Source organism: Gopherus flavomarginatus, chromosome 15 (genome assembly GCF_025201925.1).
Source record: "Gopherus flavomarginatus isolate rGopFla2 chromosome 15, rGopFla2.mat.asm, whole genome shotgun sequence".
NCBI classification, from domain to species: Eukaryota; Metazoa; Chordata; order Testudines; family Testudinidae; genus Gopherus; species Gopherus flavomarginatus.
Window position 1 is genome coordinate 26,271,205 of NC_066631.1, and position 25,543 is coordinate 26,296,747.

At 40.0% G+C, this 25,543-nt stretch overlaps 1 protein-coding gene and 1 long non-coding RNA gene across 8 annotated transcripts in view; one reads left to right on the forward strand and one right to left on the reverse strand.

Annotated features, from left to right (window-relative positions):
* The window catches only part of LOC127034759 (uncharacterized), a 70,548-nt gene extending 59,690 nt beyond the window's left edge, over positions 1–10,858 (forward strand). For 2 of the 5 annotated variants that reach the window (XR_007769488.1, XR_007769492.1), the window contains exons 4-6: positions 3,122–3,640; positions 5,282–5,345; positions 9,217–10,858. This is a non-coding gene — a long non-coding RNA (uncharacterized LOC127034759). The remainder of the gene's footprint in view (positions 1–3,121; positions 3,641–5,281; positions 5,346–9,216) is intronic. The other 3 variants (XR_007769490.1, XR_007769489.1, XR_007769491.1) reach the window with 3 other exon arrangements.
* Positions 1–25,100, reverse strand: part of ATP2A2 (ATPase sarcoplasmic/endoplasmic reticulum Ca2+ transporting 2) — a 75,604-nt gene extending 50,504 nt beyond the window's left edge. For 2 of the 3 annotated variants that reach the window (XR_007769476.1, XM_050923912.1), the window contains exons 1-5: positions 24,261–25,100; positions 23,242–23,259; positions 23,060–23,142; positions 13,424–13,528; positions 5,868–6,006 (exon numbers count right to left, since the gene is read on the reverse strand). Coding sequence is in view for 2 of the 3 variants with exons in the window: in XM_050923912.1 (XP_050779869.1) it covers positions 5,868–6,006; positions 13,424–13,528; positions 23,060–23,142; positions 23,242–23,259; positions 24,261–24,378 (463 nt within the window). In the remaining variant the exon portion in view is untranslated. The remainder of the gene's footprint in view (positions 1–5,867; positions 6,007–13,423; positions 13,529–23,059; positions 23,143–23,241; positions 23,260–24,260) is intronic. The other variant, XM_050923913.1, reaches the window with a different exon arrangement.
* Between the last annotated feature and the right edge of the window lie 443 nt (positions 25,101–25,543).

Below are 25,543 nucleotides of genomic sequence, written 5' to 3' on the forward strand. Positions count from 1 at the left end.
AAACAAACCAACCAAAAAAACCCTGCACCACACCATTAAATCCTCCCATATAAAAGACAACCACCTACCCAAACATTCATCACAGTAATCTTGTATCATGAACACATGCAAAAGCTTCAAATAATTTAGTGACCATACTTTCTGATTAACATGTATGCTGCAAAAATAGATCTCTAGAAGTTTAACAGTTCAGGTACACAACTGCAATTGCAAGTTGTACTTGAGCACTTAGTTTGCACCTGCAATTACAAATTTAGCCAATTAGGGCCAGATTTTCAGAAGGCTTAGCCTCCATAATTGGGGCTGGATTTTCAAGGAAGCCCAGCTCTCAGCAATTCCTATCGAGAGCAGAGTCACCGAGTAGACAGACTTTTAGAAAAGCTGACCCTAAATGCATAGCTGGTTGTGCCCACAATACTCAATTTGCACATTTGTGGTAACTGTGTCCATGAATTAGGCTTGCAAGTACATGTTTGCACATCATGCCTTTTGAAAGCAAGGTCTTTAAAGCTCTAGTCTGTCCTCCGCTAAAGAAAAGATTCAAGAAACTCTAGTTGTCATACTCCCATTATTTCCAACATTTTGGCTTGAATAAGCGCTTCACTTACAGCCCAGTCTCAGATCTCCAGACAGATTTTGTAACAAACAGAGTATGAGTGCATCAATCATTGCCAAGGAAACAAGCAACATCGAGTTTAGCAAAACTACTTTCACTTCCAGTTCAAAGTGCTCAGGGAAGACAGGGTTGGATGAGGCATGCCTTTGCTTAAATATATCTTCAACAAACCTCAACATGTCATGAGAAAAGTGGACAAGTACAAAACTATTTGCTTTTTTTATGTCTAATAATTCAAAACATTCCCATAACACTGATGTCCTGTAATGATGTCTGTCTCGGTTTCCTGTAATTGATGTGAACCTTCCTGCAAATGTCAGATGAATCAGTTTTCAGGTATCTAAAAGGGTGTCATCAGGAGGAGGGAGAAAACTTGTTCACCTTAGCCTCCAATGATAGAACAAGAAGCAATGGGCTTAAACTGCAGCAAGGGAGATTTAGGTTGGACATTAGGAAAGAGTTCCTAACTGTCAGGGTAGTTAAGCACTGGAATAGATTGCCTAGGGAAGTTGTGGAATCTCCATCTCTGGAGATATTTAAGAATAGGTTAGATAAATGTCTATTAGGGATGGTCTAGACAGTATTTGGTCCTGCCATGAGGGCAGGAGACTGGACTCGATGACCTCTCAAGGTCCCTTCCAGTCCTAGAGTCTATGAGTTAGACTAGATTTACAATAAAACTATTGCACAATTAATATTTAAGGAGCCAGGAAGATATTTTGTTTTTAATTCAAGTTGCACTTCAGTGTATCACTTTAACCACCAATAGATACTTTCATACTAGAACATATTTATGGCCTTGAGCAGTATTGCCTTAAGAATCCTCAAGCAGTTGGCATATTTGGAAAAGTTAATTTTTCCCCCTATTGCCTTCTATTAAGAGAAATCCCCCACCAGTGTCAATGAGGCACAGAAAGGAGATCTTGTAGTGCTGTGGAAAGCCTGCTGGCTCTGCAGGTGTTCCATGTGTAGTTTCAGAGAGTCCCCCCTCACAGAGGGGAAAAAAGAGAGTCAAGTAACATGATCTCTCTGGCTTTTCCATTTTACAAAAGTTGCTCAGTTGAAAACAAGCAATTCAGTTTCACCTGCACTCCAGTGAATTGGCAGTACAGTAAAATCAGTCCGTATTTCCTTAGGGCTGGATGCTCCAAACTACAATACATACCCGCAGGCTGATTATCCATTTGCAATTCTATTAATAATTCTTTACAGTATAATACCAAAGTAATGTGTCCCCCTGACAAAGCAAATTGCTTTCAGAGATTACTATTCTATTTCTGGCACTTCAAGTCAGGTCCAAAATTGCTGCAGGAAGCTTCTAGCCCCAAAGTCAATAACGGCACCCCCTCGGTGACTTTTTTGCTGTTGAAACAAGTAAATACAGCAGAACCTTGATTTTACAAATACCCATCTTACGAACAATCAGTTATACGAACCACTTTTCCCAATGAAAGTTTAAAATAAATAAATAAATAAATAAAATAAAAATATCAGGACAGCTGTGTCAAAGAACAAATCAATATCCCTTCATGTTCTGATACTGTCAATGAAATGGAAATCAGTTTGCAGCACATCATATTGCCACTTGTGCACCATACCCATTAATTTTGAGATGTTCAATTTCATGAACTTTTCATTCCCAATTAGTTTGGGAGAGAGGTTAACAGCAAAAAAGCCTCTGTCTAAATCTGAGTGTGACTGTCTGACACCAGAAGTACAGAAAGTGAAATAAGAGAAGTGTGACACTAACTGAAATCCAGAGACAGTATGCTGCTTCATGGTCTATTAAAGCAGTTAATATAATCAGCACTTGATGTCTGTACCTGCTTTTGGCCAAATGTCCCTATAGTTACTCCACATCATGGAGTGTATGCACCTGTGTATTCCAGATTGGAGATATCCTCAGTAGTGTCTGGGGGGCCCGTCCCTGCACCTGAGCACAAGGATGTCTGGGATATGAGGGTGTACAGAGAATGGGAAGACCTGCCACCAGTCCAATTTTCTCAACCACAAAAGTTCAGTGAAAGATTCTAAGGCAGAAAGGAAGGCGGGAAGTGGGGCACCCATAGGGAAACACATCTCAAAGGACGCCAGTTACTGTACAAGGTGCATACGGACAGTCTTTTGGTTGAGATAGTCTGTCCTTTCACACATTTTGCAAATGAGATGAAAAGCCTGGGTGAAGCCCTAAAGACTCCAAGCTCCCCAACCCTCTTGGCAGAGTTGATGGTTATGAGGAATGAGGTCTTAGGGGACATATGAAGGAGGCAACAGTGCCTCATTGGTTCGAATGGGGGATTTCCTTGGCACACTGAGGACTAAGTTTAGGTCCCATGGCAGAACTAGTTTGTTAACATGTGGGAAGAGGTTGAACAAGCCTTTGACAATCCTCATAGTGGTTGGGGGGTAGTGATGAAGACTGAAAACCTCTCATGGGGGAGTGAAAAGCTGTGATGGTAGCTAGGTGAAACTCAGCAATAATCATGTTTTTTTTAAATTGAACAGGTAATTGAGAATGTGCATTACACTAGAGGAGGCACAGATTGTGGGACTGTACTAAGTCTGGAAGTGTCTCCATTTATGCAGGTAAGTTTTCCTTGTCAAGGGTTTTCTTCTATGAAGCAATACTGTCTGTACCTCTTGGGAGCACTTTTCCTCTATACCAAGGAGCCCTATAGCAGCTAGACCTTGAGGTGAAGCACTGAAGTTTGGATGGTGATGGATCCTGACTCCTGAGGAGATTTGCTGTCAGGAGAAGATGGAGAGTGGGGTCACAGAGACATGCGAACCTGCCCTGGGAACCATACCTGTCATGGTCAGGATGGTGTTTCAATTTCTTCAGAATCTTGAGCAGGAAGGGAGTTGGGGGGCGGGGGGGGGAATAAAGAGTACAGCAATAGGCAAGGCCAAGGAATGACCAGAGCATCTCTCATCAAGTTGTGATCATGCCCTCCTCTTGAGCAGAAGCCTCTGTACTCCACATTGGATGATGTCACAAAGAGATCCATCTGTATATGACCCCAGGTGAGTCAACTCTTGGAATACCTCATTATCCAGCTCACACTCATGGTTGATGCTGAAAAGCCTGCCAAGGAAGTCTGCCACTGTGTTCTATAGTCCTGGTAGATGCAGTGTGATATGCACTACTTCCATAGTTTTATGGATTCAGTGCAAAAGGACCAGGATCTTGCTCCTCCATGAAGACTCATATCATATGTTGCTGCTCTGTTGTCCAGCAGTATTCTGATTGGGTGGTCCCTTATGATGGGTCGGAAGTGCTGACAAGTGGTTCATTACAATACACCAGTATGGAAGATTACATCCTGAGGGATCTATTTGCCCTGAATTGAAAGGTATTGGAAGTGTGTGTCCTGGCATATCAGGGAGGTGTCTGTAACAAGTACCCTTGTGGGAGGAGACTCTAAGAACGGAACTCACGCACACCTTTTGTGGCTCCTTCTACCAGTTTAGAGAACCAATGACCCTCAGAAGTACGAAAACTCCTTGGATAGGCCTTGTCTGTTGGAGGGGTAGAAAGTTCTCAGTCAGGCCTGAAGACACCCAGAGTGTAGTGCTGCTAAGGGTGTCACAAACACAGAAGCTGTCATATGGCCCAGAAGTTGCACGTGTGCCCTTGTTCTGGTTTGTGGGCTCTGCTGTATTGTTGAGATGAGGTTGGACATGGTGGCAAATCTGTCCTGGGACAAGCATGCTCTGGTGGTGGTGGTGGAGTCCTCAGTGACCCTGATAAAATCTAAACTTTCAGGACCCAATTGTCAGGGAAAAACTGTACTCGCATCTGGTGAAAATGGGCTGTGACAGCTGAGAGATTTTGATAAGACCTTTGGCATGGCGGAGAGGCTGAGGGTAGGACGCAACACTGGTAATGGTCTCTGCCTACCACAAAATGTAAGAAATGTCTGTATCTCTCAAGATTTCAGTGACCAAGACATGAAGGCAGATGGGGTACTGTTTTTATGAGATCTGCTCTTGAAGGAGAAGATCTTATACTTGGCTGGTATATGGATATCTCCGAAATAGAGGCACTGAGAATGTCAATCATCGACCGGGATAGGGTCCCAGAAAGAAAGACAGCACTTAAAGACTGGGGATTCCGGCATACCCCAGAAACATCAATTACTGTTAACTAAGGTCACTATAACTGCATGCTACCATGTACAAGATAAGCTCAGGACAAAGTTAGGGAATTTTAAAGTTTCTGAGTGACAAAAAGATGGACCAAGAGCCAATACTAACTTCACTTTGACAGCATACTTTCCCTGCATATTAAAAATAGTAGGAGTATCAACTTTAAGGGTACATCATTACCTCCCCTCTGGATGGCTACTCTAATAACTAAATCCAAAGTGAGAAGAAAGATCAAAAGAAATTTAAGCTGTACATCAATCTATTATCTTAAAACGCTAACCATCTGACTGCCAGTAAGGTCTACAAAAAGGTGAATACAACTATTTGAGATGTATTCTCAACAAGATCCATCCATAGACTTTGCACAGAAATTAAGTAGCAAAATCCTTAAAACAAAGAGGAAAAAAAAAAGAAAAGAAACCATTGATAGTCCAGTTAGGAGTTAACACAATGTATTTTCACTCGCAAGATGGCACTCTCTCCAAAGTATAAGAGAATGTTACTTGTATTTTTTAGGAAGTGATGCAAGAGTGGAAGTTAATACCAGTGTTTCAATAGAAGCCATCCTGCTTTATTACAGGTATTTTTTAATCACTAAAAAAGGACGCTCAATTAAAAAAAATTGAAAATTACCAACTATTACAGATAACATTTAAAATGGTGACATTGGGAAGATTAGAGAAAAGTTTGATTTTCTTAAGTTTACTGTGCACATTATTATTTTTCCTTTTTGTTTCTATGTTTTTCACACAACAATGGGGAGAAGGGGAAAAAACAAAAAACAAAACCATCAACCCCAAAAACACACACACTGAAAACCTGTAAACCGGTTAAAAAGCAAAAGAAAGATGTCCTTGCTACTATGTCTACCAATTAAAAGGTAATAGTAACCTAAGACAATTCAAAAGATAGAAGTACTCATTTAATGTAAGATAATTACAGATGAATGGAGGAAGTCGAATTTTCAACAATGCATAAATAAGGTGCCTACCTTGTATTATGCGTACTTTTTTTAAAATACCGCCCAGGGCCTCAAACTCTTAAAATTAACCAAGGCCCTTTAGACATATGCAACCTGTATTATTAATAAAAGGTATCTCACCAGCTACTTCCACAATATCACCAGGGACAATGTCTCTTGCTTTAATCCTTTGTACACTTTTTCTGTCTTGTCGATATACTTTGCCCATTTCAGGTTCATATTCTTTAAGAGCTTCAATAGCGTTTTCAGCATTTCTTTCCTGAAAGAGGAAAAATAAGATGTGAGGTTTTAAAAGCTAGAGGTACTGCCAATTCTGACAACTAGAATAGTCACCTTCTAGTTTTCCCACATGTAGCATTACATGAATACTATTTACTCAGTTATTCTGTGTTCATTCACATAGAAGATACTTATTAGACCCATCCCATTATGTGGTTGCAACTTCAAAGTGAAGTTGTAGTCTGGAAAGCACAACAATAGAATTCAGATATTAGTGAGCCCTTAAAGATCTAGAAGCCATTGCCTTGAAATTTGCAGTTATATCTCCAGAATGTCCATTATGTTTTAGTAGCTGGAGATCACGCAACTATATATTAAGGGATCATACGGTTATGTTTTCATGCAAAGCAACACTCCAGCAGAAACATCTATTAAAACTAAATGATTCTACCCTAGTTCAGCTGTGTTTTGTTAAACAGAACACCTACTCTGAGACTCAAATATACATCCATCCCACATCAGTCTGGTGTTTTCACTAGTTATTGATAGAAATTAAGATAGTGAAAAAAAATCCAATCTTTAAACTTCCTCCAATACTGTTCTTGTATCCCGTTTTTAGGCCTTTGTGCCACATCTGAATCATGTCTGATTAAGAGGCACGGACATATCCACTTACCACTCCTCCTTTGTTATCTAGCTTGGAAATAACTATTGTCCAAAAGCTCTTTTCTTTGCACTTGTAAAGTAAGGACACTACATGACATTTCACACCCATTACTTGCCAACAAAAGTACCTACAACTTCCCAGATATAGTGCCAAAGCTGGAGCTCCAGAAAAGAAGGCAACGCACTTAAAAGTACAAACAGAAATTGTAACTATTTTTAGCGCCGATACACACAAAAAAAAAATTTATACACACACACCCCCACCAACCCACCCAAACCTGAATCTTCTTTCCATAATTAAGCTATGAATGAGTTACAGAAGATTGGACCTTAAAAATGACATGGACCTTAAACTTTATTCTCTTCTTAAAGTATCTATGGGTATGTCTACAATGCAGCTGGGAGGTGCAATTCCCAGCTTCAATAGATAGACACCTCCTAGATTTGACCAATCTAGTGCACTAAAAAGAGCAGCGAGGTAGCACTAGCACAGATTGACTAGTAACATAGTATTGTCTAGGTTTAGATGACAGAACCAGTAAAACGCCAGCAGCCAATCTCCCTGAGCTCTACTGCTGTTACCACCATTGGAAGTACTATGATGAGAAATTAAGAAAAACATTAGTACAGACATCTTAAGTCTGTCCTGTTGAGTATAGACATTCTAAGAGGATGCTTTTTAGGTATACAAAACTTACACCAACTTTTCCAGACTTACACCAGCTGCCAAAGGTTCTCTCATCGAGTACATGTCAGAGCTGTATAAAGGCAGATAATTATCTTTGGAAATTCAAACCATGAGCCATTAGAGCCTAATTTGTCAGCAGGTAACACACCACTGATTGCTCATGGCCAGGTCTGGTGAATGTTGTGAAATAATTGGCCAGGGAGAGAGATAGGGATGCCATAGATACTAGCAGCTATGAGCTACCTTAGGTGTAAGAAAGCTGGGGAGTATGGCCTAAACCCATGGCATTTCCCCTCTTCACTGGATGAAGAGCAGAATTTAAGCTCTTGATCATGAGCATAGGTTACTCTGCATATACAGATAGGTAACAGGAATCTTCAATTTTGTTAGAACTGAGGTCGACTAACTTTCAATGACCCCATTAAATTTGAGGGGCAAAGAAACAAGAATTATCAAATCAAATACAGAAGCTATCTGACAGGAGATCATGATTACCACTATAAAAAAAAAGTCCCTCCCGCTGTTAATAGATCACCTTAACTGATCACTCTTGTTATATATAGTCTGTATGGTAACACCCATTGTTTCATGGTGTGTGTGTGTGTGTGTACATAAAAATTCATACATTCTCTGTGTGTGTATGTACATAAAATGTATATATACACACACACACTTTATGTACACACACACACACACACACACACACACACACCCCCCTACCTTCCTACTATATTTTCCACTGCATGCATCCAATGAAATGAGTTTTAGCCCATGAAAGCTTAAGCTCAAATAAATTTGCTAGTCTCTAAGGTGCCACAAGAACTCCTGTTCTTGTTGCGGATACAGACTACTCTGAAACTTGTCAGTTTTCAGAGTTAGCAGCTCAATAAATGAATTCTATCTTAGAGAGCAAAATACATGGGTCATCAGACATAAATAAATGCCACATCAGAAAACAAGCCTCCCCACCTCCATCTAATATTTGAAATTGCCAAAAAGAAATTTTACTTCACCGTCTAAAGTCAGCTCTTCAAAAGTTTAAATCCATTTCTCCAAGCTAGTTATCTCTGAAATATCCAGAATTTTTTTTTTTTTTTGAGACAGGTTTCAGAGTAGCAGCCATATTAGTCTGTATCCGCAAAAAGAACAGAAGTACTTGTGGCACCTTAGAGACTAACACATTTATTTCAGCATGAACTTTCGTGTTGTTAGTCTCTAAGGTGCCACAAGTACTCCTGTTTTTGTTTTGTTTTGTTTTTTTATAAAGTCAGTCAACAATTGCATCTCCATCACCCACCAAACAAAAAAGAAACAACACACAGAAAGTTTCATGAGTTAAGACAGAGCTCCTGCCCAGAGTCTCCATTAGTATTATCTAAAAACTTTAAAGGGCTGAAAGAGAAAGTGTTCTTTTAAAATTGATTAAAGACAGATTAACTTAAATATGTAAAGTTTCTTCCAACAAAGACCATAGTGACTACATCCTTACCCAGTACATCTCTTTATACCCAATACACTCAGGATAGCCTCAAATTTATTCTTATATTTCTATTTTGTGTTGAATTACAATGTTCACGTATTGGACAATGAATTAAAGCTATTTAGTTATTTTTATTCTGCTCTTTTAAAAACTCAATCTTTTTGCAGTTTTTCTGATTGCACAAGTTCATTTACTTCTGGAATTTTTCAACCGATCACCAAGTAACAGAAAAAGTTTTGATGTAGGGATTATTGCATTAGGATAGGCTAGTTTTTATTATGTGCGCATATAAGAGAGTATATTGTAGATTTTTAAACTGTATGAAATTGATGGTTTTGAATACATGAATCACCTAGAATCAGATATAGGCACTGAAAAGTGTAAAAAATTTTCATCTTTTTAATTATATTATATAGCATAATCCCTCCATCTTCCAGAGGAAAAAAAGATATCCACCACCAACTAAAGTTCTCTCTGCATTTGAGGAGAATGCTTGTGGGGAAGACAGACATGGAGGAAGAAGCCAGACTTCAGATGACATGTCCACATACAAAGTTTCTTCCTACACTGATTTACCCCAAGACAAAAGCAGCTGCTGTGATGAAGCAGGCTGGAGAAAGCAACTTCCATAGCCCTCCCCTCCAGGCAAGACCTTCCTAGATTCTCACTCTTCAGCATACAAGAGTACCTGCAGGACACAGCTCTTTCCATCCTGACCACTGCCTTACTCACAGGGACTATTTCCTTCGCAGGTATGGGAGGTTGGGGGACTGCCACCTTCTTCCAGTGATGCTGCTGCTGCAAGGAGCTACTGAAGTCAAGAGCAGGGATTGAAGGGGAGGAGGAAGGTGCCACAATGACTGTCATCATGAGGTACCCTACACTTTATTTATTTATTTTTAAAGTGGGAGGTGTGTAGGTGTAAAGATACCAACTGCCAAGAACAAGAACTCAGAGGCTCTGATGAGACATCATATTTTAGTGTGAAAAATATTTTAAAGACAATTTCTTCACATGAAAGAGCACTTGATTTTATTTTAGAAGGTTTAGATTAGGCAGACGATGCAGAATTTGTAATATTTACTCTGCCACACAGAAGTTAATACATTCACAGTTCTGCTCTAACTGACTAGAAACATACTCTAACTTGGTGACAAAGTAGTCCTATGCACTGGTTCTCATTAAGGACTCCTGTAGAAAACAAGAGAAGTTTTTTTGCATTGAGTGAATTAAAAAGAGTCACCTGTAAAATCTTAACTTTTTTCCAAAAAAAAAAAAAAGGTATTTTTGGTAGAGATTACAGGAAAGTAATTTCATAGAGAAAACAGATCAGAAGGGTTTTTTTTGTTTTTGTTTTTGGTTAGGAGGTTGTGGTGACAGAGTCAGGCTGATAATGGGCAGGATCTTACAACCTTAACTTTGAAGACTTAGTTTTTCAAAGCAGTGCAGTGGATTTACCCACACACATTCCATTAATTTCAATGAACATATCTACTGAACTATGTATGTAAAAATACTCGATATTCACTAGGGTCTTGTTTGTTTAAAAAAACAGCACAGAAAAGTTTGAATATAGCAGCAATGACAAAACACATAGAATTTACTGGCTGTTTAGAGTAAATGCCATCATGATGGAGAGCTATTTTAAATCTATTATATGAATGTAAGAGAATTTAATTTTTCTTGGACAATTCTCCTAATGTACAAGTTATTCACAAATCTAAGTCAAAAGGCATTATGTAGGTGCACTGACTTCAGTGCAAGCCTCTTGGGGGTTTAATAGCTTTAAACAAATCATCACACAAGCGCAACCATTTAAATATATCTAAATGGTTCAAAGAATGCCTTTGAGTCTTTCAGTATGGAAATCAGTAGGTTTCTGATCTACAGCCTTCAGCTGAGTGCCCATTATACACTTTGCATTTTTTTCTTTGAATTGATTTTGTCATACTTGCTTTTCAGGCAAGTAGTTAATAGCAGAGTCCTTGTGGCAATATATATTGAAAGGAAAAAGCTGGTCTATTAATGATTCTCCAATAAACAAGTGTATTCTACACAGTAGCCTTTTCTCTTTCTAAGTTAAACTTGTGCATGCATTCTAGAGTGGGATAAAACCCAAAGCATAAATATGGTTACCTTGCTAACCTGCAGTAAACTTTATTCCCCCATATTCACTAGATTTAGTGTGTGGAGGTGGGGGTGGGGTGGCGGGTGTTAAACCAACATGAAGTACTAATTTATTCCAATTCAACACCAGAGGAAGAGCTTTTATATTCCTGGTAATTTTTTTTAGGAAAAGAACTCTTTTAGGACTGTAACTTCTTTGTGGCAGGATTTTGGTCTACCTCTATGTACAGTGCCTATACAAACTTAATTGGATACTACTTTAATAAATAAGTTAAAGATCTGCTTCCCGCTGCCAGTGAGTGCAGGGAGGTTGGGGAAGGACACCCCCTGTACTCACCTGCGGCAGGAAGCTGAGCGCCACAGCCCCAGCCCGCTCCACTTTCCTTGCCCTAGCCCCAGCCATGTCGCTTGGGGGGGGGAGTGGGGGAGAAAAAGGGGGAGAAAGAGGAGGTGGAGGTCCAGCAATGGAAGTGGAGCAGCCCCCGGCCCCAGCTCGCTCCACTCTGCCAGCTCCCAGCCACGGCTCTCCGATTCCCGCCACAGGTTAGTACGGGGGGCATCCTTTCCCCAACCTCCCTGCACTCACTGGCAGCGGGAAGCAGAGCAGTCCCTTACACCTTTTCCTCTCACCCTCAAAGCTGAAGTGATGTTAAATAGTGACGTAGTACCTGTTCTTTTGGAAGCTTTGTTCAAGTTTGCCAAATTCTAGGATCTAGTGGGGGCAAAAGATATCTGGCTTCAAGACTAAGCTTGATAAGTTTATGGAGGGGATGGTATGATGGGATAGCCTAATTCTGGCAATTAATCAAAGATCAATTGCTAAATTATCAGCAGGCAAGTACGCCCAGTGGTCTGGGTTAGGATGTTAGATGGGATGGGATCTGAGTTACTACAGAGAATTCTTTCCTCGGTGCTGGCTGGCGAGTCTTGCCCACATGCTCAGGGTTTAACTGATTGCCATATTTGGGGTAGGGAAGGAATTTTCCTCCAGGGCAGACTGGTAGAGGCCTTGGAGGTTTTTCGCCTTCCTCTGCAGCATGGGGCACAGGTCACTTGCTGGAGGATTCTCTGCAGCTTGAGGTCTTCAAACCACAATTTGAGGACTTCTATAACAAACCCCTAACCTATGTCCGAGTTATTGAAGTGCATGGGTGAGATTGTATGGCTTACATTGTGCAGGAGATCAGACTAGATGATCATAATGGTCACTTCTGACCTTAAAGTCTATGAGTCTATAATTCACTGGCAGCGAGAAGTAGAGTGCCGCAGCTGGGAGCTGAAGCACTGATCCGCCAGAGCACTGCTTTACCGTGTTGTATGCAAACCCGTGTTATATCGGGACATGTTATTTTGGGGTACAGGTGTATTTAGAAAGATCACTGAATAAGATAAACATACAAGCTTAAATTTTAGTATTAATAGTATGCAGATAGCAAATATCCATACAATAAGATTCCAGGATTGGCAGTCTAGAATATAAGAGTCAGTGTAAAGTGATGGAAACTGATACAATCATGACTGAAAGATCTTTGTTCAGAATATCAATAGGCTGAATCACTGAGTTCTGCAGTCTGTTAGAGCCCAACTTTTAAGTTCTCAGCCATTTTGACTTCATGAATTATAACTGCGTGATGTACTGCTCCAGTAAGCATGGCACAGATATATGCCTAAGAGTCCTAGACCATTGTATATCTGAGGTAACCACTAATCCCCAACTTTGCACTACATCTTATTTGCATGCAACCATTTCATTGGTTGTATGAAAAACCGCATAGATAGTAGTTTACCTAGTCCAACTCCCAAACCTATCCAACTGCATGACCTTTAAGCTACGATATTATGGAGGCACCCTGGTGGTGACTCCATAATTAGGTTAAGTTCTAAAACAGTGGTGGGCAACCTGCAGCCCATCCGGGTAATCCGCTGGCAGGTTGCGGGACAGTGTTTACATTGACTGTCTGCAGGTACAGCTGCCTACAGATCCCAGTGGCCACGGTTCACCGTTCCTGGCCAATGGGGGCTGCGGGAAGCAGCGCAGGCAGCAGGGACGTGCTGGACGCTGCTTCCCGCAACTCCCATTGGCTAGGAACAGTGGGATAGAGTGATTAATAAAATGTTCAAGAACACCATAAATTATTTAAACTTAATAGCAATGTTCATGAATGGTTTCTACTATGGACAACCTCTTTCCTAAAGTGCTGAAAGATACATAAAGCAAGTCTATGGCCAAACATATCCATAAGGTTTTCTGCGTTGTGTGTTTCAGTCTATCCACGTGTTTAACATTTCTGTAGCTTCCATTTTAGATTTGGATCAACACTTCATGTCAGAATTCACACGTTGATTTTGGTTCTGAGTAATTTAATGTTAACATTGTATACAGTACTTTTGGTATATGCCTATACTATTTATAAAACCTGTACTGTACAAACATCATCTACTTCTACTCAGCCTAAAGAATCTGAGGTTTGGTATTATAAAAATATGTCTGCTTACCTGCCACACACCCACAATTGCATTAGCTACTAATATAAGTAAGATTACAAAAGGTTCTACAAATGCTGTGATTGTTTCTTCACCTTCTTCAAACCAGGCCAAAACCTGCAAGAGAAATCACAGTTAATCTAAGTAATACAACAGATACACAAAACACGGAGTTGTAGAATTTTTACAGAAATATTCTTCTGTTATCACTAGGGCTGTCGATTAACACAAAAAAGTTAATTCAATTTAAAAAAAATCTCAATTGCTGTTTTAATTGTATTGCTAAACAATGAACAATTGAAATTTATTAAGTATTTTCAGATGTTTTTCTACATTTTCAAATACATTGATTTAAATTACAGCACAGAATACAAAGTATACAGTGCGCATTTTATATTATTTTTATTCCAAATATTTACTCTGTAAAAGTGATAAAAGAAATAGTATTTTTCAATTCACCTCATACAAGTACTGTAGTGTGATCTCTATCATGAAAATGCAACTTACAAATGTAGATTTTTTTGGTTACATAACTGCACTCAAAAACAAAATGTAAACCTTTAGAGCCTACAAGTCCACTCAGTCCTACATTTTGTTCAGCCAGTCACTAAGACAAATGTTTGTTTACATTTACGGGAGATAATGTTGCCCACTTCTTACTTACGATGCCACCTGAAAGTGAGAAAAGGCATTCATGTGGCACTTTAGCAGCAGGCATTGCAAGATATTCACATATTTAAAAACATTACTACAACTTCATATTTATAATCTGATTGGACTTTTTTCCTGGCTGGTCACTGGTTTGTATTCTGGCACAGAACCATATCAACAAATGGTAGACCGCCCGCTTTGTCAATATCAGTTTGTGGTGGGGATTTTCTACAAATACTTATTCTAAAAAGTGAAATGCCTCTCTTCCCCATTTTAAAAAAAAGGGACTGCACAAAAGGTGATGAAGATGAATTTAATTAAAAACTCAAACTATAAAATGGAAGAGAGTTGGAAAAAGCAACATGCCTGCCAATGTTCCAATTTTTTACATCTATGTGCAGAATGAATTTGTTATGTGCACCAATATGGAGGGGATGTGTGGCGGAGGTGGGGATGAGGGGTTCAGTGTGTGGGAGGGGCATGGGGAAGAGAGTTGGGCTGTGTGGGGGCGAGGGCTCCAGCTGTGGGTGTGGGCTCTGGGCTGGGACCAGGGGAGAGGCCCTTGATAGCCTGCTGCACAGCTGTGTAGTTTAGAGGGAACTTAGATGCCTGCCTATAGTGCTCCTCTTAAGCTTTCCAGTCAGGGTATCCAACAGTCACATTAAAATGGAAGACCACGAAAGCAAAAAATTCCTAATTAAAAAATGGGGTGGGAGCTAAATCAACTATGTGGCTTTTTCCTCAGTTCAGCTTTAATACATTCCCAAGCAGGAGGACAAGGCACCTAATGATTCTATACTTGTAAGGCTTCAAATGAAGTTTGGGGATTCTTTAGACTTTTGTTATTTACCAGTCTCAAGCACTTCAGGTACATATGGAAAAGGCCTATTCATTGAATAAGTTCAGGCAAAAATTCTGCAATAACTGAGGAGACAATCTAATTCTTTAGTCAATATGTTGAGTAACAGGAAGCCTGTTAAGTGACAATAAATGGGAACAATGTGTAGAAATAATTAGTGCCAGTAGTCAGGCAACACAATTATGAGTCACTGACCAACTCAGAAGCACCTTACCAAGTAGGCCAAAAAGCAAACAGTTACTAAAGACACCATCATTCTGCTAGCATGCTGCACTAGAACTATTGCTCAATTGTGAAACACTCCAGGATGTTAAAAAGGATGAAGGATCAACAGCACGAGAGCCTTGAACAGAAACAATCTGAACCACCAAGCAAGACCAATATGAGAGCAGATTTTATTAGGATAGAGGAAATGTCCAATATTGTGACTGGCAAGGCAGCATTGTGTAGGCTGCAGTTTGAACGGAACTCTAGTGTTTTTAACCACTATGTTGTTCAAGCTCTTTCTACAGACAGCCTCCACTACTGTTACAAACAGTGGAACTGCAACAGTTGTTAGTTACATCTTATTATCCTCATGTATATGAGGCCAGTATGTGGCCCTGGTAAAGCCACTTAGCATCTGTGTCAGTCTCCACCATATGCACGATGGAAAAATACATCTCAGAGGTCCTATGAGGAATAGTTAACCCTGCTTTGAAGATATAAAGCACTGACAATGCAAGCATTTTCCAACATTCATATCAGCATATTAGATAAGCCACATGGAGATCTGGCTGTCTCAGGAAGAAGAACCAAAATAATGCTGTAAGGGAAACTTCTAAGTTTATGATTATGGTATCAGTACACCTGTGCTCAATAGTATCAAGTATCTAAGACAGTGGTTCTCAAATTTATTTGATTGCCCCCGCCCCTTTTTTGTGTCTGTAGTAGTTTACACAGCCCTGCCACACAAGTACATATGTTGATTTAAAAAAACCAGACATGCAACTCTCATTGACTATTAACAACAGTAAGGCATTGATTCAAACAAAGCCAATGATCCATTGTAATAAGAGCAAAACCAAAACCGCGATTGTGGCCGATGCTTACAATTAAATGTGCACACCATGTCGTAGCAAATAGATTAACGTACAGATGGCAATGACTTTGTATAATGCTGTGCAAGCTTAACAGAAATCCATCAAAATGCAAAGTGCCATCTAGAGTCATATGCACAACACCTTCAAAGGACCTGATATGTCTGGAGGAAGGCCTACCCCAACCTCTGCTCTAAGAGACCAGCTGAAATTCAGAGAGATCTTAAGAGAGCAAGTGTGACAGCTTGTTTCAAGTCTTAACCACAGGTGTACTGATACCATAAAATCAAGCTGACAGACAGATCAAAATCCTTCGGATGTTTTAGAAGCCCAACAACTGCAGTTCCCAAAACACAGACCTTTCAAAAACATTTGACAAGGGCAAAATGTAAGTGATCCTATTAATTCTAACTACAATTAGCAAGAGACTTTTGTTAGCAAGGAATAATTACTGGGGTCTAAAAATGAGACTTTTCCTATGTCAAGATGCTCTAGTGACTGTATCCATAAAGGGTTAAAACAGGAGTCATCCAATTGCAAGCGTCTGATTTCTTTTGTCACAATAGGTTATGGGAGATTGTCAAAGGAACTTTATGTACATTTGATGAAACAACTGTATAGTAGCCTAGATTTAATACGCACTATCAAGTGATCAGGGATGAACAGATAAATAACGTATTAGTTTTTTTAAACATTACCAACATCTTTTTTGCTTTACTAAAAGAGAGGAACAACAGAAACCAAAGTTTGGCAAGTAACAGAATCTATAATTATTTATTACTTGTTTTATTTTATTGCCTAAGAGTCCTAGCTACGGACCAGGACACCTTTGTGCTAGGCACTGTACAAATGCCTTGCTATAGTGGCAAACAGTTCCATCAGCAAAGCTCAGGATCTTACAGTATACTAAAGAAAAAAACAAACAAACAAAAAAAAGACAAGAAGGGTCCAGTGATATAATGACCCTCACTGCTAGAAATCTGGTAATCAAATCATTGTAGCATGCATAACAATGAACATGATTAAGATCAACCACCATGGCATTGTTTTGAGATAATACTTTTGACAAAATTAAATTTAAAAAAATTCTGTATACCTAAGAGGCTAAAAAGCAAAGAAAAGCAAAATGTGCAAGAGGCAAGTTTTTTACTTGAGAATGGCAGCTTAGAGGCAAAATATGAAAATCAAATGTTATCCTACCAATAAAAGGTCAGATCAATTGAAGTGGGTTCCTTTTACCTGTGCAAAGTTTCTGAAACTAGCTTGTTCTCCCGGACCATTTAGATTTTTAACATTTACTATAGTTTTGACAAACCAACAGTGCCTGATTACCATTATCTTTTTTGTATTCTCTAGAGTACAGTTTAGAGACTCTTAAAAATGCATGATCTGATTCAAGTGTGTATTTTACTGGATAGGACATGTTTAATTTAAAATCAAACAAATAAAATATCCCTTTTTAATAGTCTCAACAAGAAATTATTCCATGCACAAAGGAATTACTAGAGATTAAGATTCTTTCATTTCTCCCAAATTTAGTTCTGTCACTCATGAGATCAAAACTCTCCTTGCTAATTGTCACTGAAAAATAAAAAAAAAAACTCAGTGATGATTATAAAAAGGGAAATTGAAAAGTTTTACTGAGTTAACAGACTGCAACTACCTCTAGTATGTGCTGACCCATGTTTCTGAATATACAATTGCTTTGCTATATACTTAATGGTAGCAGAAACAAAAACAGAAGCATCTGGCAATTTAAGTTCTTACCCAGCTACAGCACCCTACTACAAGGCAACATTTTTAAAAGCTACATAAATTACTTAAATCTCTGTGATCTTTCCCGATCAGATGGTATCTTAAGTGACAGTGCGTAATCTGAATTTTGCTGACAGCATGCTAATGTAATATACCAACACTATCCCTATCTTATGCAACATGTAGTCATTACTATTCCAGATCTAACACTTAGCTTGTTCTAGGAAGTCCTTGCACAGAAAATTCTTATTTACTTCAATGGTGCAGTTTTGCATGCTTGAGGACTGAAAGATCAGTCTATACATGGGCCTGATTGGTATGTATAAGGAACATCTTTACTGGGCTACATTCACAACAATATACAATTTTAATCTAACCTTGTACCAAGCAAGTTTCCAGAGCACCCACCTGTAATTCTGATTTGGTATAAAGGGGCTAGTAGCAGTATTAGTAAATAAGGCTGGTTTCATGATCCTCTAATTTAGGCAACCACTTATAAATACTTTCCCTAGACTACACTGTGTCCGGTATGAAAAACTATCACAATTCATTAGGAAAACATTAAAGTCGAATGGTGAAGTACAAAACTCAGGAAGTGCTAAAGTTGGGGTTGTGTAGATTACATTAACTCTGCTCTCTTGCATGTATACATGCATTATAACACGCCAAGAGATCTACTATTTATCAAACATTTTTCTAATATTAGATACACATTTAGCACACTGAAAAGCACTGCGTACTTATCTGTGTATGTCAGTCTATTAAAGTCATTTAGGTGACATTACACAGTAAACCAGTCTTGTACAAAATATTATAGATTAAATACACAAGAAAATAACTTGGCTGTAAATTCTTGCTAATTAGCTCATCCTCGGAATTGTAACCATGACAGAACTAACTAAGGCACTGGTGCTGCCCATGTGGACCCCTGTGAAGTCCTACAGATTCTGATAAGACATTCTGGGAAGGGTCCATGCCTAAAGATTCCTTTATAGGATCAGGCGTATAAATTAAAATTTTCTTCTCTCTAAGACATGTATTTTAAGTCATTAGAGATACACTGGAGGAATATGGACAATGAAAATGGTCTATGAATACAAGAATGAAATGTTACAAAAGTATGTGCATCTAAGGCTGCAGAACAGCAATTCTCTGGCTTTGAGATCTAGCATACCACATATACAACTCAGTAAGTACTTGGCATACCATCTTAGTAATTTAAATTAGTACAGATATATTGGGCTATGACGTCAGTACTACACTGCAGCCTACATACTACCAGTCAATGTACAAACTACAATATGAGAACCACTAATGTTACTGTATGATATTTAAGAAAAAAGGTATGTAATGCACCTGCCTAAAGATGCAGAGGCAAGGTGTCATGTGCAAGTTTAACTTTCAATTCCTTACTTGAGTGCTTACACATGCAACCTTAACATAAAGGGTTTTAAAATGGAATGTATGCATGCACATCCATGTGCATATATAATACACACTCCAAAGAACTACCATGCAAGGTCCACCAGGTAACTAGGAGTTGTGCAGTTTTTAACCTTACAAGATGAGCAGTGAATGAACAAAGAGCTCTCTGGAGCTCTGCAGCAATTAAAACATGCCATCATTAAGGTTTACACTGCACAAATAATTTAGCTATGCACACATGTCCTGCCAAGCCTCCTTGAAGGCACAGTGTGATTTTCAAAGACAACTCCCAACCCAAAACCCATTTTCACCAGAACACTCAAAACGCATTTCACAATCAGGACTATTTCCATGCCCAATTCCAACACTCAAGCTCTAAGGTGATTCAGCACTAATGCAATTCAAACAAGAATCTTCAGATTTAAAACTAAACAACAACCAACAACAACAACTGTCTTTGCAAAGTATATTCCCCTCTTCCCTCACACATTTACTCAAAGGCATTAGAAGTATTTTGTTACAAAAACTTTCTGAACATTTAATTTTTGGACAAAGACTAGGTTCATAAAATTTCAGCTGAGGTGAAAGTTTCAGAAAGTTACAAACTGAAAACAAGGATTAGAACAGCAGATATTATGCAACCTTCACTTTACTTATTGCTACTGCTATACAAAGCCATATGTTATCCAAGCACTACAGTCGTAACAGTCTCCCAGATCAACAAGATAACAGAAAATATTTTAGGGTCACTGAGAACACACAATCGAAGTTTGTGCAATTTGGTTCTGATCCTACTCCTGCTGAAGTCCATTAGCTTCAAAAGAAACCCCATAGTGCTGCCAAAGACTCAACTATACATAACCAGGGCTTCTGATTTTCAGTTTTAACTGAAAGATGCTGCTAAAGCATCCCCAACACAAGAAACAAATTTGTGTTTACCCAATAAACGTTGGAAAAACACCAGAAATGGTTCCTTGTATTTAAGGGCAGAATGCAGACTACAAAGGTGTGATTTCTAAAGCACATGACTGTGTTGCATATAAATTGGTTTGTGTAGACTCTCCTTGTGTGCATTAGAAGTTCCCAAGTGCGTTTTAAAGTAGTGGTGTTTGATATAGTATTATGTTAAGGAGCAATATGGAAAAATCACAAAGAGATTACTCATCCCAGTACTGTATATGCAAAGAGAAAGCCTCTCAAAAATCCAATTTTTGGAGATATGTTAGCAATTTTTGAACTATACAACCCCCAACACCCAAAATTATATTACATCCCAAAAATCAAAGCCTTTCACATTAACTTAAGACCAAAGCAACCCTGATCCACCTCATTTTAAAAACTAAAAATCAATTAATATGCTCTGTGTACACTCCTTGTAACCTAAAAAACATCTGGTGATTTTCGCATATTATTGTAGAGTGGTTGTCGTAGTATTACAAAGTCTCATTAACTTTTCAAGACTTAGCCCATCCAGTTATCAATGATTACACATTATAAATTGTGCTAAATCATCCTCACGATACAGCAATCCAATGCTAAAGGTTCATTTCACCTCAACTGTATACACAATTTTTCTTTCCCCATAACATTTAAGTTTCCCTGGGTGGCAGTTATGGGCCACAAGCTTCACTGCTGCTATATACTTGAAAATGAGTGCTTTCAGAACTAATATTGGAGTTTAAATTATGTCAATCACCTTGAATATTTTATAGAAACAAATGTATTTCTAAATTTGTATGAGCTTAGCACAGCTGCGTGAAAGCTACCAGAACTCAATGAAAGTCTAATACAGCCTTTATAAAGAGTAAATGTCAAGCCACAAGTGAAAAAAACAGAAGTTACAAGTTATCTTTGATCCTAATACAAAACCCAAAAGCAAACAAAAACAAGAGTGAACTGCTCACAGAGTAACTGCAATAAAAATTATTAGGAGCATTTCTATTTTAGCTATTGATTTTCAGGCCAGGGGCTTAACATGTTTTCCAATAAGGAGGATAAGTATTATCCCCGTTTTTAAGATTGAGGAAACTTGAGGCATATAAAACTGAAGTGACTTGCCCAAGGTCCGAGCAGGTCAGTGGTAGTCAGGAGAGAACCCAGATATCCCAGTATTTTACCCTCTATTACACCGACTGCCTAATTTAGCAGAATAATTTCAGCAAACTGGAAAATGGAGGCTAGTCTAATTGTTTAATAAGTTCAGTAAACATACTAGGAAAGTACATTTGGCAATGTATATTATTTGACCTGTGTCAGTTTAGCACACTGTTGTTGAATATGGAGTGATCTCACTAGACAATTTCTTATTTGCTGAATTTGATCTTTACCTTCACTCATTTGGCTGGAAATGAAGTGGCATGTAAATTTCTAGAAGTAATAACTCATTCACTACAAAATTCCACTACCCTTTATTACTATCATTCTTTCCTCCTCTACCCTCATGAAGGATGCAACTTTCAGACCTTTTACGAAACTCTACCCCTCGTCGAAAAACTAGATGTTAATCCATTTCTCAAAATTGCTACTGCCAGCCATGTTTTCTCCTTGGAAATATCGAAGTGACTAGAATGTGTCTGTCTCCATAGGCAAGCTCAATGCCAATCCTTGGCCAGCTGGCTATTATATACACATACCAAAACTGAGGCCCTCTTCTTTGAAACTGTGTGTCAGTTTTGTGATAGCAGAAGCAGTCATTGGCCCAGAATCAACAACGCAGTATACTGCATTAGGCACAACATAGGATAGCCATCCTCTTTTTTATTTTAAATAGTCTTACTTTAAGACTGATCATTAGCTTCAATCTATATTCATGATTAGCTGAACTTTGGCAGAGGGATAGAACACCAGAAATCAGCACAAAATCCACTTTTTTATTCTTTTAGCTTATAAAAGACTAACACCTGTTTTTCTGGTCACAGAGTTATACTACAATTCTTTAGGTGGAAGTAAAAGTCTATTTGGTAGACTTCACTAACAATCTCTAATGTTTTGCACTTTTTTTTTAAATAAATAGAAACCAATCATTCTGTTCTCCAACTTGTCAAAAAAAATGCAGACCCATCACCTTCCTCCTGTACTTAGCCTTCAATTCATTTCTCCAGTTCCTTAGCAACCATATACCCCATACATACTGCAAAAAAACTATCCAATTAAACATACATTAAAAACAAAACAAAACCCAGGGTCATTTAGTGCTTCTTGTCCTTTCAATCCTGTATGCAAGACGAGGGGTCCACTTTACAAAAAGACTATCCAAAGGTCAGTTACCAAATTTGGTCAACAATGGTGCCATCATTGTCGTCATCATTCTTGTCACTGTCAAAAGCAACAACTGTCACCTTGCTATTATCAGGGAGGAAAGGCAACTGAAATATTCCCCATGCAAATTCTATTTACAGTTTGCATTCTATCCAAAAACCTCTTCCAATGATCATCCATTTAGCTTGATAAAGGATTTATTCAAAAGCAAAAAGAACGACCCATTAAACTCTTAATCGAGGTTGGTTTTAAAAGCCAACAACAAAAAGAAGGGTTGTGAAATCCCATCTCCAGTAGGTACACAAAAAATATGATGGATTATATGTATGCTTTTCACAGGTCTGTGTATGTCTAGTTTAATTGTATCCAAGAAAGAAGAGAATTATATACATGAAGTGAATACAGAAAATTAATGTATAAAACACACAAAAGTTAACCTTAGCAAGATAACCAATTTAAGACTCAGCATGCAATTTATTTTTCCACATCATAAAAAGAACTAGTGTAAGCAAAAAAATAACTTAAGGAATAGCCCTGTCCCTCAATATATATATATTACACACAGTAGCCTCATTTGTTCAATGGGTGAAAAATCTGAAAAAACAAACATTTTATACTTACAAAAGATATACAAGCTGCCAACAACAAAATTCTAACTAATAAGTCTTCAAATTGTTCAATCACAAGCTCAAGTAAGGATTTTCCTGCAAGATATAAAAGGCAGACATATTGCATCTTAAATATACACAGAAAGATGCAAAGTATGGATAAGAAACATTAGAAGATTGTACAGGCTTGCTTACCTTCTTCAGCTGGTAATTCTGCAGGAAGCATAGGTTTTCCCAAGGAGCATGTCAAAGAGAAAAGACTGTTAGATAACTACAGTAGCCACTATAAAGCATCCATCATTAAAGATTACTTCAGAGCTAGCTAAAATGCTACAAAACTAAATTTTACCCAATTTTATGTATATAGGAAATTCAAATTTTAAGGCAATGCTGAGTAAATGAAATTAAAGTGCCTCCTTCCATCAAGGAGAACTGGAATGGCCCTCGCTAATTCCGCAATTTATGTCAAATACATTTTAGCAGCAATCTAGTAAGGTTACAATTCAGCCAAGTCATCATTCATGCCTGCTATGTTACTTCTGGTGCTGCTGCATACAAAGGATCACAGGCTTCAAACGTTTTTCAGACTTCAGCAGAACACTGATTTCACTCCACATTCACTTTACCAAAATATAAGACGTATCTCCAAACTCTTCACAATCTAATCTTTCTATTTAGGAATTGTTGTCTCCCCACCTGCTATTATTTCTCTCTGTAAGCCTGTTCTGCAATACAACGGGCACAAAAGAAAAGAAAGCTCTGCCGCGCTGTTTCTGAACAATTTTTTAAAACAAAAAAAAGCACCTTTTATCAAAAGTCAAAGAAGGACGTTTGGGTGGGACAGTTGGGAATAACGAAGAAAATGAAAGTCAAGTAGATAATAAAAAGGGCAGATTAAAAAAAAGCATGTGCTTTATCTAATGATCGAAGCTTATTTCCCACGAAGGTGAAAGGAAACGGAGCTGGCCCCCTCCATGCTGCAGCAGCCCCGAGCGCTTAGGGTATAAAAGAAACCCACGAGGTGGAGTTCAAGTCAGCCATCTTCTCTCTCCCTCGCTCCTATTCCGGGTCCTGAGTCAGATGCCGGCTTTGCACACATAGGTTAGGCCTTGCAACAGGGCCCTAAGGAGGATGAGAGGGAGAGAGAGGATCCCAGCACGCAGCAGCAGCAGCATCCCCCCGGCAGCGGCGGGCGCGGGGGTTGCTTCACCTACCGTTGGCGCCCCATCGCTCCTTGAGCTTCTTGACTTGCTCCAGGCTGAGCCCAGTGCTCTCGTTCACGCCGAAATAAGCCAAAACTTCCTCCACCGTCTTGGTGTGAGCGTTCTCCATGGCCGGGCCGGCAAATGGTGTCTCGCCTCCGCTTCCTTCTTCTCAGCAGCAGCAAGCCCTGAACTCAGCCCGCTCGGTGCCTCTCTCTCTCTCCCCCTGTGGGTCCCCAACCGCCCCCGGGTGATTATCAGCATAGACCTAGACAACAATAGGGAGCCGAGGAGCGCGCCTCTCCGGTCACAGCACCTGCACCCCCCTTCGCTCCGTACCGGCGGGGGACTGGCCCCCGCGGGAACACAACCGCCCCCTTCCTCGCCCTGAGCTAGGCAAGGGGCTCCGCTGCACCCCCTTCTCCGGCAGCCGTCTGGGGGCCACGAGACAAAATCACCCCCTTCTCTCAGACGTCAGGCCAATGCCGAGAGGTACTGCGGGGGGTGTTAGGGGAACAACCGCCCCCACCGGCACTGTGGGGCGCGCGGGGAAGGAACTGAGCTGTCCCCGTTTCTCCTCAGACGGAGAGTAATTGTCTCTTTCGCCGCTACAAGGGGTAATAAGGTAATTTATCACCCCCGCTCTCCTCTGAGGGGTCTGAAATGCCCTGTCTCCTCTAGGGGGCGTAGCTGCCCTGGGGGTCGTTAACTGCCCCCTCTAGGGGAGGGTGGGATCCGCTCCCGGCGCTCTCCAGCGGGCGGCGTAGCCTAGGCCGCTGTCTCCGGCTAGCCGGTGCTCTGCTTTCCTCCTGCTCCGTTCCCTCCCCGGCGCGAGCTGAGCCAGCGGCGGCTGCTCTAATAGAATTTATCGGAGCCAGCTCGCCGCTGCCCCTCTCCCGGCCGCAGCATGTGGACGCCGCTCATTGGCCGGGAGCAGGGAGCGGGGAGGAGGGAGCAGCCCCGCCCGCACGAACCCGGATTCGAAACGCCACAAGCAAAGAGGCCCGCCCGCACCGCGACTCTGCGGAGCGCCGTATCCGACGCCACTGGTAGAAGTGTGCGGGCGGGCGCAGGAGAGATGCCTGGGTGGAGAAACGTAATTTGGCCACTGCCCTGGGAGGCGGGAGCAGCCTGCAGTGAGCTGGCGGCCTGCCCCGACGTGACCCTCAGGCAGCTCCCTGCCCTTGCGTGAACCTCATTACGGTCGGGGCGGGTGGAAGACTGTCCTGTCCTAATGCCCAGATAGGACCGGAGCCCGACACGGGCGGGGGGGGGCTTGTCCTGACAGCCCCACA